This window comes from Humulus lupulus, chromosome 3 (genome assembly GCF_963169125.1).
Source record: "Humulus lupulus chromosome 3, drHumLupu1.1, whole genome shotgun sequence".
In the NCBI taxonomy this organism is placed as follows: domain Eukaryota; kingdom Viridiplantae; phylum Streptophyta; class Magnoliopsida; order Rosales; family Cannabaceae; genus Humulus; species Humulus lupulus.
This window is the reverse complement of record NC_084795.1, coordinates 105,076,685-105,091,040: the sequence shown is the minus strand read 5'-3', so window position 1 is coordinate 105,091,040 and position 14,356 is coordinate 105,076,685. Positions and strand designations below refer to the sequence as shown.

Below are 14,356 nucleotides of genomic sequence, written 5' to 3'. Positions count from 1 at the left end.
AGAATTTCCGAGCCTACGGGAACGGGAGACGAAGGTCTCGTCTCCCCGTCAGCCCCGAACGGAGGGCCTTGAAGTGCTAGCCTATCCCTAGCTAAGTCCCGGACTTGGGGAGAATAAGTTAAGATCAAATGTGAGTTACCTCGCCCCGATACGCTAGGCCCGGGGGTCCCTGTGTTCGGCAGTGCCTCCTCAAAGAGGGCTTCTAGCTCCTCAGAAGCCGCCGCCTCTGACTGGGCCAAGTCCCTCTTCTGCTTGGCCGCATCCGCGAGTGCCGTAGCCTCTACTTCCCTGATATGCTCCAAGGCCAGTTGCTCCCTTATGACGGGATTCTTCTCGCACTGTATGCCCCGAAGGCTCGATGCGTCGATTGTCTGATGGGCCGCGAGCAGTCCGATCAGTCGAAGGTTGTCGGTGTTGACGTAACCCCCTACGTCCAGGTCCTCCGCTCTCAGCTCAGAGTAGAGCTTCTTCCGGTCCAAGATGAACTGGGTGAGAGGAGTCTGGGCAAAAGGTCCTGCCACCCGAGGTAATACAGTGAGAAATAAAAAAGGAAAAGAAAAAGAGGAACAGGCAAAGCACTTACCCACGCGCTGGAAGTCCAGCATCAGCGTGGCGTTCTTCTCTATGAGGAACCCAGACGTCATGAACTAGTAATGTTGGACGTCCGGGGGGTGCTTCCAGGCGCTTGTAGGAGCGGGGTAGTTGCCCCGTGGCTTCAGCTTGTAGAAGCCGTCCAAGGTCTTGTCCTTGGCGTTGACCTGCGGTTCCATCTTGTAGAAGTACAAGATTTCCGCGGGGGTCGGCTTCGCGATCTCCTTTGCGACGCAGAAGACGCGCCATCCCGCAAGCAATCGGTAAGCTTGGGGCAGAAGCAGGAAGGGTGCGATCCCCACGAATGTTAGGAACCCCACGAAGTAATCGTGAAGCGGGAGTGTAACTCCCACACTGATGTGGCCTGCGCTCCAGGCCCCGAACCCGCTCACAGAGGTGTGCGCCCGCTCCTCTCTCCTGGCCAGGCGGTTGTGGAAGTGTCCGGGAGTGGACTCTATGCCCAGGAGTTTCTCCAGGACGTACATCATCCAGTAGTTCCGGAACAGGTTTGGTACCGTGTCCATCTCCCATCTGTTGCCTTTAGGGGTTCGGGACCCAGGAAGGAGGACGGGGGCCTTGTTGACTTCCTCCTCCGAATGAAGGGTGACGCCCGATGTCATGGCTGATGATCTGGGAGCAAAGAAAAGACAAACCAAGCAGTCAATACCTATGGTCCACCTCAGCTCGGAAACATTAATGAAGAGCCCCATGCAGATGGGACACTTCGGAATCCGTGCTGACGCACTAGCCTAGGCCTAGTGACCCTTGAGATGGTTGGTGACCTTTCGGGGTCAAGTGCCATCGTTGCAGCAGTTGCTGGGCGACACGTGTGCCCCTCGTCGCGAAACGGGACTTCAATAAATGAACCCGGACCTTGGTAAATGGTCTGGGCTCTGCATGCGCCCAGCACGCACTGCCCCTTGCCACGGACCAACAATTCTAAGCAGGAAAAGGGGAGATAACCGTGAGAATCCAGGAGCAAGGCAAGCCTCCACCTCGCGGACCCAAATGAAGGCTTGGGGGGTAAATGTTATCCCCATTTCCTACCTTGGGCCCGGAACCGCTATCCAGGCCCACTAGCTGGGCAATTGAGGTTGGGCCCAGCCCAGGCCCGTTTGGCAGGAAGTATGATTGACTTCGACAACCCAAGTGTGGGCCCAGGCCGGAAGGTGTCCGGGAAGAATGATCTGGGACCTTCATCCGGGAGAGGTACAACTGTTTGGGGTTACAGTTGGGATGTATGCAAACGGTCCCGAAGCCTGGTAAACTATTCGGGTTCCTGGTGGATGATCCGGGCTTACGCTAAACGAAGAGGGACAGAGGCAAACGAACCCGGGTCGAGCCCTCAGGGTTGGCAGGATAAAGCATCCATGACCCTGACTCCGCCCCATGAAGCGTGGGAGTTGTCCCCATGTTTCACCTACGGAAAAGGCCACCTCGGGATTGTACGCCGCTGGTTCAGACCTGTGCCGCCACTACTCTGACTGATCTTGTTCCCTGAATCTGCCTCGTAACTCGAAGTGCCCAGACCAAAAGCCCCAATTTGTCGGGTGATCAATAGGCTTAGGGCTGCCCCAGTGAGCTCTGATTAATGTTTGTCTTTTATGTTTTTATCCTTTGTATTGGGCTTCCGATAGAGAAGCCAATAGTATTTATACCTTTATTGGGCCCAGGTCAGCCCGGCCCAAGCCCAGTGCTCCTATGGACCTATAAATACATGTGACAGAGCATTGGGGAAGGGATATCTTTTTGGCGTGTATACAGTTACTCTGCTAAAACAAAGAGAAAACCCCATTGTTATAGACTTTCTAAGCTCTAATACAACTGTCTCGTAGACTAAAGCTCATTAACGCTCCAACCACGTAAAAATCTTGTTTACATCTTCTAAACCCCTTATCATTAATCTCCCTTAACTTTTATTAATATAGTTTCCAAAAATCTCGGTAAACAGATACCTTAAAGGGACGATTCATGATGGACTATTATTAAAACCAGCTTTACATCTAAGTCTTGAAGCTTACTTAGATGCAGGTTGGGCAAGCTGCATTGATAATCGAAGATCAATAGGAGGATATGCCATCTTTTTGGGAGAGAATCTTATTTCCTGGCCAGCGAAGAAACATGGTGTGGCTCACTCGAGTACTGAAAGTGAATTTAGGGCTCTGGCCAACACAGCAACTGAAGTGAAGTGTCTGAAATCTGTACTCTCTGAACTGCATGTTCTTCCAGCTGCTCCAATCATTTGGGTCGATAATCAAGGGGCATCCTCTCTTGCAACAAATCTAGTGTTTCATGCAAGATCGAAGCATATTGAGATAGATCTTCATTTTGTGAGGGACCAGATTTTGGCAAAACAGCTAGATGTTCGATATGTTCCATCTGTCGATCAAGTAGCTGATATTCTTACCAAATGCCTCTCAATTGATAGATTTTCTTACCTGAAACACAAGCTGAAATTGTGTTCTACACTCTTTCGCTTGAGGGGGGATGATAGGCAAGAAAATGATAGCTTATCAGTTAGTTAGCCTAACAAACAGATCAATTTGTTTACTGTCTTAATCTTGGCTGTTGTAACAAATTAGTTGTTAACTGTTTTAGACTTCCCCTTTAACAATCTCATTGTACAATTCTTTCATATAAATAGCAAATCATTTACTGAGTCTTGGAACTTTTGCAAAGACTCTGATTCACGTATTTTCCATTGTCTCTCTGTGCTCTCATAAGGTTCTTTGTATAGATAAGTTCAACTGCCAGAGACTTTATTGACAATTGAAGTCATATGAGGAAGTGTTTTCTCTACAAAACAAAAGATAAAAATCTCATTATTACAAAAGACTTCTAACTTCTACGTCATTATTGTTTTGCTAAATCAAAGAAGACACTATAAAGTGGCATACCTTGAGTGGGAATATAAGAACCTGTAGGCATACCTTGACGAAGTATGGGAAAACAAGGAGACCAACGAATTAGGGAGAGAAATACAACAAATTTGTTGCTATGAATGACGAGAGATCTTCAGTTTATGTGTTTTTTAAAAACTGAAGTTTGAGAGTAAACGAGGGACAATTATATTGCACTTGCAGGCTAGTTGGGCCGTGTATGTGTATAATCATTTAGAGTCTCTTCTCTAGTGATAGTGGTTTAAAATATACTACGAAATTTCTCGTGGTTTAGCTAATGATTCATACTTGCTTATTACGATGTATCTAGATAAGCCACCATTGACCTATGTTTATGCTAGGAAGAAAGGGAAAAACGAATTGGTTGCCAAGTAAGCAGAGGTTATTGCAGGGAATTGATTTGTTAACAAAAGTTGTTATGTGAGTTAGTGTAGCCTATGGGCGGGCACAGGGGTGCATGAGTGTACTAAATAGTAAGAGAATAAAGATTAGAGAGAGTAGTTGATTTGGGTGTGGGTTGTCTAAGTAAGATTGTATTTTGAGAGACACAGGCTCTCAAATTTCTTGTTAGTTCAACGAAAGGTTGCAGTTGTTTCCATTTTGGTTTTCTACTTCTGTGATTCTATTTTTGCAGGTTATACCTATCAATTGGTATAAGAGACACATGATCCTCTATGGCAAAGAAATTCTAAGCAGTGGTGGAGGTTTTGGAAGGGAAATTCTCGGAACTTTAGCAGGAGGTGCAGTCGGAAATGGCGGCGATGAAAGTGGATTTGGGGTCACTGAAAGAAGGGATGGTTCGCATGCCTACAACGGAAAAGGCGCTGCAATTGATCGTTGCACTGATGAATCAGTTAGCTCAAAAAGTTGTAGGCAAGTCTTCAGCTGTGAGCACCGACCAGGCTCGCCGGGCAGTTGACGGAGAAATAACGACGGGAGGCCAACCATCGGGCTCGCCGGACGTTCGATCAGCACCAGTTGCTCTGATGACACAGATCGACCAGGGTTTCTCTGGCTCGTGGTTTGTATGAGACTACCGTCCCCCAAGGATGGAGTTACCCCTGTTTTCTAGGGAAAATCCTGAAGATTGTATATATAGAGCAGAACGGTATTTCTTGTTGTCCAAGATGATTGAAGAACATATGCTTGAGACAACTATCATCGGCTTGGAGGGAGATGCTTTGACATGGTTTCGGTGGGAGAATCTACTGGGGTTTTATGTACTAATTAAAACTCAATTTCTTTGTAATCTCATTTATTATCAATAAAATAATAAAAATAATTTTTTGAATTGGTCAATCACTTTGCTCACTTGTTTTATTTTCATGATTATTTGTTTAATATAAACTTCTATTAAATCCCGAGCATATAGCTAATCATATTTATAGTGACATAATCATAGTGGAATATAAATATGATTATATGTTCAAAATAAGTTAGTGCACAAGATTTACACTGACTTTCCATTCTACGATATGATCTACTTACACATTGTAGTGTTATATTCTTTCCAGAACATTAGCAAAGTAGATAAGATCAGATGTATTTGTTCATCAGACTGGACCGATATTGACAGTTGATAGGATAAGTAAACATACCGTTATTATCTATTCTAGTCATATCATATAGTTGACCATAGGTAAGTTCAATCTCAATTCTGAGTGGTTAGTATTCTAACTGATTGTATTATTTGAGTTCTTTGACTTGTTTGTTACAAGCTTACCCTACGGACAAGCCCACAATTACATCTTGGGAACTTGGTAGCATAATTGAGAGGGAGTGTTAATCATAGATATGAACAACTATAGCTTCTGATGAAGGAGTGAAGCGTTTTAGTTTGGTTCAAGGTGTTAAATGATAGAGATCTCATTTCATTAATTAAATTAGTTTACTGAAATATCATTTATAAGGAACTAAGTGTTTTAAGGATAAAATACAATGAGGGGTAAAACGGTATTTTAGTCCCATCTCATTGTAGACCGTCTATAGAGGATTGAGTGACAATTATGGTTGTAACAATGGATAATTAATATTGTATCTATATTTGTTATAGAGCATTATATGAATTCAAGAGTGCAATTCTGAGTCTTTAGTGGAGTCACGAGAAATTAATAAGTTAGTAAATTTATTTGTTACATTTATGATAACTTATTTGAGCTTGATTTCAGAGGCCCATGGTCCCCACTATACCTTGGATAAAATCATCTAGATAGTCTCAAATAATTGATTTAATTATCCATTAGAATTATCAAAGTTAACCAGGTCAATTTTTGATAGTTTCACAGGGTTATGTAATTTAGAGAAGAAAAGAGAAAATAAGGCAGATTTATTAATTAATATAAATTAGTATCTAAATTAATAAATAAGTTTAAATCAATGTTTAAATTATTAATAATTAATTTGATAAAGGATTTAAATAATTATTTAATTAATTAAATCAATAGAAAATAATACAAGCCTTGATTTTAAGTCTAATGGGCTTATAATCAAATGAGAAATTTCACGGGCCTAAATCCCATGATAATTTCCCCTGTCAAGTAGGTTTCATAATCGCTAACGTATAGTGTTGTTATTCGCTCAGTGAAGTAGAAAGCAACGGGATAATGGCGAATATGAAGCGCATGGATACAAGTTATGCCTTGGAATGAAAGACAATTCCGAATCCGCTTTGTCTACGAACAAGGAAGCTATACGTAATGCAACTATGAATCTCATGGAGAGTTCGATCCTGGCTCAGGATGAACGCTGGCGGCATGCTTAACATGGCGGAGTTGGTAGGAAGCACGGTTGGCGATAAGCTGGTACTGGTTTCAATCACTCTATATAACCAGCAGCTTTCCGGAGGCAGGCCGTCGGTTATCTCCTTGGGTCGTTTTACCTGGACCCCCGCATTTATCCCAGCTCTCTACGGAGTTTGTTGTTGTTGTTCGGGCTGAATAGTCTGTCTTCGAAGGATTTCATCAAATCAGACTTTTGATCAGCTAGGGCACCTGATCCAGCGTATTCGTGCTGTCCAACACGAAACCGAGAACCTAGGGCTGTTAATTTACTATTATTTTATTGATTAAATAAATGACCTAACTGAGTCTCTAAAAGCAATGTTAAGAGAGAAGTCAAAAAAAAAGTTCAGATTTTTTAAACACAAGTTTCTGATAGGTTTTATATTCTCTCTAAACATAAGTCATTTTCGAAGCCTTATTGTTCTTCTCTCTTCTTCTATCTCATGTGTTGAATATTGCTCACTCTAGTCTAGGTGATTCTAAGGATACTTTGGAATATTGTGAAGATAATTGAAGATCGGTTCAGTTCCTTGGTAATACCATGCGACAGAAAGTAGAGAAACTGAAGGACGGACTCTATTATTTCGCTGCGTATAATGTAAGTAATCTTATCATTATTTCTCTTTGAATTCAATTTTAAAAACATGTTCTAGGTTGTCTCATATTAACTTCTTTAATATTAGATTTATATGAAAATAAATAAAGATCCTGTATAAGTTTTCCCAACAGAATCAACGAAGAAGAATCACATCGTGGATGGCTCTAAAAACTCTTTTCCTATCTCGATTCCGTGCTCAACCAGTTGGGTCTCTGTCAGAAGAGTTTTTATCAGTCAAGTAAGAATCCATGGTGAGGGAGTACAGGCTCAAATGGGAGGCGTTAGCTTCTCGGGTACCCAACACCCTGGAGCATATTTTAGAAGGCAATTTTATGAAAGGGCTCAAGGAAGAAATCAAGAGTGCTATCCATATTCTGAAACCCGTGGGCCTGGGCGAAGTAATGGATATGGCCCAAAGGATTGAAGAAGCGCACTAAATGTTGGGTGGCCCAAACCCTAGTAATTGGACAGCCTTAACCAAGCCTGCTCTCAACCCAATTTTCCCAACACGTTCATCCATATCACCAGGGACACCCAAGCCACCGTCGACTTACAGTGCCACATCTTCATCTTCTTCGGTTCCAATTCTGGAGGCAACCAATACGACGCTGGCTGGGAAGGGATCACAAAGGCTGAATACGAAGATCATAAAGCTAGAGGTGTGTGTTTCAAATGTGAAAAAAATTTCATAGAGGGCACGAATGTGAGCAGAAGGCTTTGCAAATGATTTGATAATGGATGAGGTAGAAGGCAGTCCACAAATGGAGTCCCCACCTCAAACCCCGAAACCGATTGAAGATATGGCGAGTGAAGAGACCTTGGCCACCTTATCCCCTAACTCATTGGTTGGAATCACCTTAGCCAACACAATGAAATTGGCAGACAAGATTGGGCAGCAACCAGTTACCGTGCTCATCGGTATGGAGCAACTCACAATTTTATTTCAGGGGACATGGTTAAGACACCCAACATCCCGATCACAACAATGTCGTGTTGCAAAGTGTTGTTGGGTGCTGGAGGAAAATTGCGTACACATGGTCTTTGCAGCTCGGTGAAGCTAGATTTGGGTACTCTTCGGGTTGTTACTGATTTCCTATCGTTAGAGTTGGGTGAGGCAGATGTGATTTTGGGAATCAAGTGGTTAAAAACATTGGGGAATATGCAAGTTAACTGGTGGAATATGGTTATGAAGTTTGAAGTAGGAGGATCATGGATAACATTGCAAGGGGATATTCGGGGAATTTGCATTTTGCAGTAGAGGCGAAACCCAAGATTAGCCCAATACGGTCAACCTAGGTGATCATTTTGGAGAAGTTTGAAGCTGTGTTTGACATGCCGCAAGGGCTGCCACAACCACGAGCAAGAGAGCACGCCATCTCTTTGAAGGAAGGAATGGGACTTATTAGCGTAAGACCATATCGGTATGCCCAAGCTCAAAAGGATGAAATTGATCGGTTGATGGCTGAAATGTTGCAAGCCGGAATTGTCAGACCTAGCACGAGTCCTTTCTCATGTTCGGTACTGATAGTGTAGAAGTAAGACGAGAGTTGACGATTTTGTGTAGACTACATAGCTCTGAATAGAGCTACAATGGCTGATAAATTTCCTATACCAATCACCGATGAGTTGTTGGATGAGTCACATGGTGCAAGAGTGTTCTCCAAGTTGGATATGAAATTTGGATATCACCAAATTCGGGTTTGTGCCAAGGATGTGGAGAAAACAACTCTCTGCATACATGAAGGCCATTAAGAGTTTCTCGTTATGCCTTTTGGCCTTACCAATGCCCCCACCACATTTGAAGCATTGATGAACGAGGTATTCTGTGACTTCTTGCGAAAGTTTCTCCTTGTTTTCTTTGATGAAATTTTAGTATACAACTCCACTCTTGAGGATCATGAGCGTCACTTGGGGCTGGTTCTTGATCTGTTATCTCAGCACCAACTTTATGCAAACTGCAACATGTGTCTTTTTGTGCAAACAAAACTTGAGTATTTGGGTCACATCATTTCAGAAGAGGGAGTTTCAGCTGACCCGAGCAAGTTGGCTGCCATGGTCGAATGACCTATTCCCAATAACTTACGAGAATTAAGAGGATTTTTGGGCCTCACTGGGTATTACTATAAGTTTGTGAGAGGTTATGGACAAATTGCATGACCCTTAACAGATCAGTTGAAGAAGGATGCATTTGGGTGGTCAAAAGAAGCACAAGAAGCCTTTGTTCGTTTGAAGGAAGCCATGTGTTCAGTACCTGTTTTAGCCTCGCCTGATTTTTCTATTCCGTTTGTACTAGAAGTTGATGCCTCAGGCAGTGGGTTAAGGGCAGTCCTTATGCAAAATCAATGACCCATAGTCTTTTACAGTCAGGTCCTATCTTTGAGAGCTCGAACTAAGTCCTTTTATGAACGAGAGTTGATGGAAATTGTACTAGCAATACATATGTGGCATCCTTATTTGTTGGGTCGCAAGTTTTTGGTTCGTACAGACCAGCAGAGTCTAAAATACTTGCTAGAACAAAGATTAGTGGCTTTTGAGCATCAAAAGTGGCTAACTAAGTTGTTGGGTTATGACTTTGAGATTGTGTATAGGCTGGGTTTAGAAAACAAAGCAACTGATGCCCTTTCTAGGATTTATCAGGAGGTGTCATTGGCTGCAATATCGGTACCAACCCTCATATCCATTCCAGATTTACAAGAATAGGGGGGCATTCTGGGGTCTTAAAATCTGGCATTGGTAAAAATCGTCCTAGAAATCAGTCATGGTCGGGACACGGGAGGCTATTCCTTAGTGCAAGGTTGCTTGAGGTTTAGAGGTCGACTGGTCATTCCATCATCATTGCCATTCGTCCCTATCTTACTTCAAGAGTACCACGATAGTAGCATAGGGGGACATTCTGGGGTCTTCTAGACATTTCAGAGGCTAGCTAGGGACCTCTATTGGTCAGGTATGAGGAAGGATGTACAAAAGTATGTTGCGGAGTGTGCCACCTGCCAACAAAGTAAGTAAATATTTGGCCCAATCCTCAGCTGGATTACTTTAGCCATTACCTATATTGGAACAAATTTGGGAGGATATATCAATGAACTCCATTGAGGGCTTACCCGTGTCAAATGGATTCGACACCATATTTGTCGTGGTGGATAGACTCACCAAGTATAGCCACTTTATACCTCTTGCCACCCGTTTTCAGCCACTACAGTTGTCACGGTTTTTGTGGGGGAAGTGGTTAGATTACATGGGATACCGAGGTCCATTGTGTTCGATTGCGACAAGGTGTTTATGAGCCTTTTCTGGAAGGAGTTGTTCCGCCTACAAGGCACCAAACTAAAGCGTAGTACTTCGTATCATCCACAAAGCGCAGTACTTCGTATCATCCACAGTCCGATGGACAAATGGATGTTGTCATTAGATGCCTTGAGATGTATTTGCGATGCTTTGTGAGTGCAAAACCCAAACAGTGGGTAGGGTGGCTGCCATCGGGGAGAGTTTTGGTACAATAGGTCGTACCATACTTCAGCAAGAATGACTCCTTTTCTAGCAGTGTATCACAGAGATCCGTCACCGTTGATTAGATTTGAAAATGGCAGCACAAAGGTTTCAGCAGTTAAGGAGAATTTGAGAGCTAGGGATAAGGTATTGGAATTACTCAAGCTGAATCTCTAGCGAGCCCAGCAAAAGATGAAGATACAAGCTGACCGGAAGCGAAGAGATGCCCAATTTGCTGTTGGGGACCTAGTCTATGTGAAGTTGCGGCCCTATAGACAAAGTTCAATGGCTAAACGCCGTAATGAGAAGCTGGCTCCACATTTTTTCGGACCTTTTCCAGTGATGGCTCGAGTAGGAACAGCTGCCTATCGCCTTAAACTGCCTCCGAACTCAACCATTCACCCAGTTTTTCATGTGTCGCTCCTCCGTACTGCTTTGGGACCACATCAACAGGCGTTTAAGTTACCTCCGGAGCTGGCAGCGGACCTGGAATGGATCCTTACACCTGAGAAGGTGCTCGATGTGCACCCAGGTACCCACAAGACTCATCCACAGGCCTTGATCAAGTGGGTCAACCTTCCTGAGTTTGAAGCAACTTGGGAAGATTTTACATTTTTGCAGCAGCAATTCCCTGAATTTCACCTTTGAGGATAAGGTGAGTCTTTGGGCAGGGGTATTGATAGGCCACCATTGACCTATGTTTATGCTAGGAAGAAAGGGAAAAACGAATTGGCTGCCAGGTCAGCAGAGGTTATTGCAGGGAAATAATTTGTTAGCAAAAGTTGTTATGTGAGTTAGTGTAGTCTATGGGCGGGCACAGGGCTGCATGAGTGTACCAAGTAGTAAGAGAGTAAAGATTAGAGAGAGTAGCTGATTTGGGTGTGGATTGTCTAAGTAAGATTGTATTTGGAGAGACACAGGCTCTCAAATTTGCTGTTAGTTCAATGAAAGGTTGCAGCTGTTTCCATTTTGGTTCTATTTTTCTGCTTGTGTGATTCTATTTTTGCAAGTTATACCCATCATATGCCTAATAATTGTGCGACTAAGTATGATGAAAGTTTAGCACTCCCTCTTCAACACACAACATACCTGCTTCGTAGCTTATTGACGACAAAAGTAGAATGGTCCTAAGTCATGATTAAATCTACTTATGGCATTAACCTAACCTAAAGGTCGGTACACATTCATTCTTAATTCTTTTTCTTTGAATGTACTTTCCAATATAAGATTGAACTTAGAATACCATGATTCACTTTGTAGTGTTTATTACGTATATAATTATTAGGAAAGTGTTATATATTAGAATTGAATAAGAACATATAACTAACTTCAGAATCAGAAACAGAGTTGGGAGAGATTATTCAGACAATTTTGTAAGCAACCATGTAAATGAATAAGTAAAGAGTCCTCTTATCCCATTTTTCATCAAGGATAAATAAGCATGTCGTTAGAAATTAATATATACATAAAATTCTTTGTCAAGGCCTAGTATGGACGGATTGCTTAACTCCATGATTATCAATTAGTTTTTTTTTTTCTATTAACTGAACAGACACAAATCCTGATAAAGAGATAAGGGAGAATAGACTGTATTCACACGCTATATATTTGCCTTTCGTTTAATATGAATATACTTTTAAAAGTCCTTGGAGTTCGATACACATGACATTATACATAGTAATAGACAAGATTAATTCTTAATAATCAAGTTTGCTGCATTCACTATTGGTACTAAACTTCAGATTGGTATAAAATTTCCACACCAACGGAGGTGCACATTTGAGTTTCCATGTCCCTTTTCAGTTCAAGTCAATTGCTTTTGGACCCGAATCAATGTCATTCTGATATTGGCTATTCAGATCAAACGTTCCCAGTAATCCGGATTTTCTCAAATGGTTACTATTTGTGTCTATATGGCTTGGTGACCTCTTAGAAATTCGCTGCTCAACACTAATACCATCAGAGATGGTACTTCCATTCCTTTTCCTTCCACTAACTTGATTGCTTGTGGCATTGTTCCATGGATTCTTTTCTGGATGAACTTCCATTAGTTGTAGTTCAATGGAGTTTGTGTTAGACTTTTGGGGATCACCATTGTTATCCATTGGTTTCTTCTCTTCTTTTCGCCCTGAGCTTTCGGAAGAAGTCAGTGAACTTTCCACGGAACACATTGTGCCTCTCATTTGTTTCCTTTCGATGCCTTCTTCTAAGCTTAAATCTCTTGTCTCTGTTATTTCTGAGAATGAAGAGCTGGGGCATCCATTGTTAACCATCGATAATAATCGAGAAAGCTCAGCTTTTGTAAGCTCTACACCCACTGAAGAAGAGCTATATCCAGAAAGAGTTTCTTGAGCTTTCTTTAGTACTGACTGTAGATACTTTCCTTGAGCTTCAATTCTCAGCTGCAGATGTCTTTGGACCTGAAATAAAGTATGAATTTATTGGGTATATACTCGTCTGTCTAGTCTTATTTTGAAGAACGGCAACTGAGTTGGGATTGGTGTTGTTGGTCCTACCTCAATCTGTTCATGGAGTTTCCTTTGTACTTCCATTTGCATTTGGAGAGCCTGAGCTATCTGCAAGCCTCTGATCGAACACAATATATTGTTAACAGGAACTCCTTCTATAATAATTTTCATTAAAAAGTAGAAGAAAAAAAAAGATGGGATCTATTTCTAACTATTACTCATTCATCTGACTCTGAGTTCCATCATTGATTTCTCCATTGAAATGTCCATCACTCCCCTGAATTTCTTTGTAATCTGAAACAAGGATGACAGTATCAGACATCTGTTGCAAAAAAAATTGAGCATCATAAACTGTCATAGCATAGCACTATATAACCTGATGCATTGAAGCTACCTTCTTGCTTATTGTCAGAGCAGGCTTCAGACTGTTGGCTCTTCCCCAACCTGTATTTCTGGATAAGAAACACAAAAATGTTTGCAATTTGATTTTCAATTATAATTTAATAAAAGATTGGATATCATCATCTTTAGGGGAAAATATGTACAATACCTGTAAATGGCTCTTTAGATGGTACAAAGTAAGTCCTGGAATTCCCATCACCCTCATCAAGCTCTTTGGAGTAGCCTCTGCCCATTTTATAAAAGATACACGTTAGATCCTTTGTACTAAGAAGAACAAGATATTCTAAATATATATATATATATGTATATGTATATATACTCAACTATCTGCTCCTCCAAGCTGATTGATAGCTTCAACAAATCTCTGATGAAGTTCTGAAGTCCATTTGAGCCTTGGTTTTGCATCAGTGGATAAGACTAAATTCATATTCTGATTTTGCATATTCTGAATAACAATTTGTGTGTATTCCAGGAGAGACAGATAGAGAGGAATGAAACATAAATAAGGGAGTTAGGGACTTTTCCTGAGGTGGTGCTTGAATATGTGGCAGCTGTAGTTCTCTTTATAAATTGGAGTTGTTGGGCTGTCCTATGTTCTCACTCCATATCTGGAAACATAAGTGGGGTTATGTTGGAGAGGGGAATATATGCCATGAGCTGTGACTCTTTCCTTTCTTCCATCTTCCATTTCATACCAACTTTTATTTTTAACATTTATTTATTTACTTATTTAATTGTTTTCTCTTTCTTCTTTGACTTGAAAGGAGTGGAGAGAATCTCTGATGCAGCAAGAACAGAGAAAGCAACATAGTTCAATTTGAGTCTCAAAAGGAGAGAAAAGAAGAAAAGTGTATGGTTTGTTTTTATCTTGATGTTTTTCCACATCTCTCTCTCTCTCTCTCTTTCTGTTTTTCATATATATCTCCCCCCTTTCTCTCCTTGATTCCCTACTGAATTAGGCTGCCCTACCATGATGAATATTGCCATTGGGTGCAACTTTCTCAATAGCATGAGAAACTTTGAAAGGGGAAAAAAATTAAGTTGATGAGAATGCTATAATGGATATTTCTTTTTTGTGACTAAAAGGGAAAGCCAAATGGGTTTTCTTTTTTTATTTTATTTTATAGGAGG

General features: G+C 41.6%; 1 protein-coding gene across 2 annotated transcripts; it reads right to left on the bottom strand.

The window, feature by feature from the left end:
- Window positions 1-11,943: 11,943 nt before the first annotated feature.
- LOC133823031 (myb family transcription factor PHL8-like) lies at window positions 11,944-14,148 on the bottom strand. 2 transcript variants are annotated; one of them, XM_062255602.1, is made up of 6 exons: window positions 13,550-14,148; window positions 13,374-13,450; window positions 13,218-13,275; window positions 13,042-13,117; window positions 12,872-12,941; window positions 11,944-12,775 (listed from the first exon to the last, which is right to left on the bottom strand). In XM_062255602.1, exons 1-6 carry the CDS (start codon window positions 13,665-13,667, stop codon window positions 12,155-12,157), a joined length of 1,020 nt encoding a protein of 339 aa, XP_062111586.1. In that variant the 5' UTR covers window positions 13,668-14,148; the 3' UTR covers window positions 11,944-12,154. The 2 variants fall into 2 exon arrangements, with proteins under 2 accessions (XP_062111586.1, XP_062111585.1); XM_062255601.1 differs by having other exon boundaries at window positions 13,200-13,275; window positions 13,550-14,120.
- Window positions 14,149-14,356: the final 208 nt, after the last annotated feature.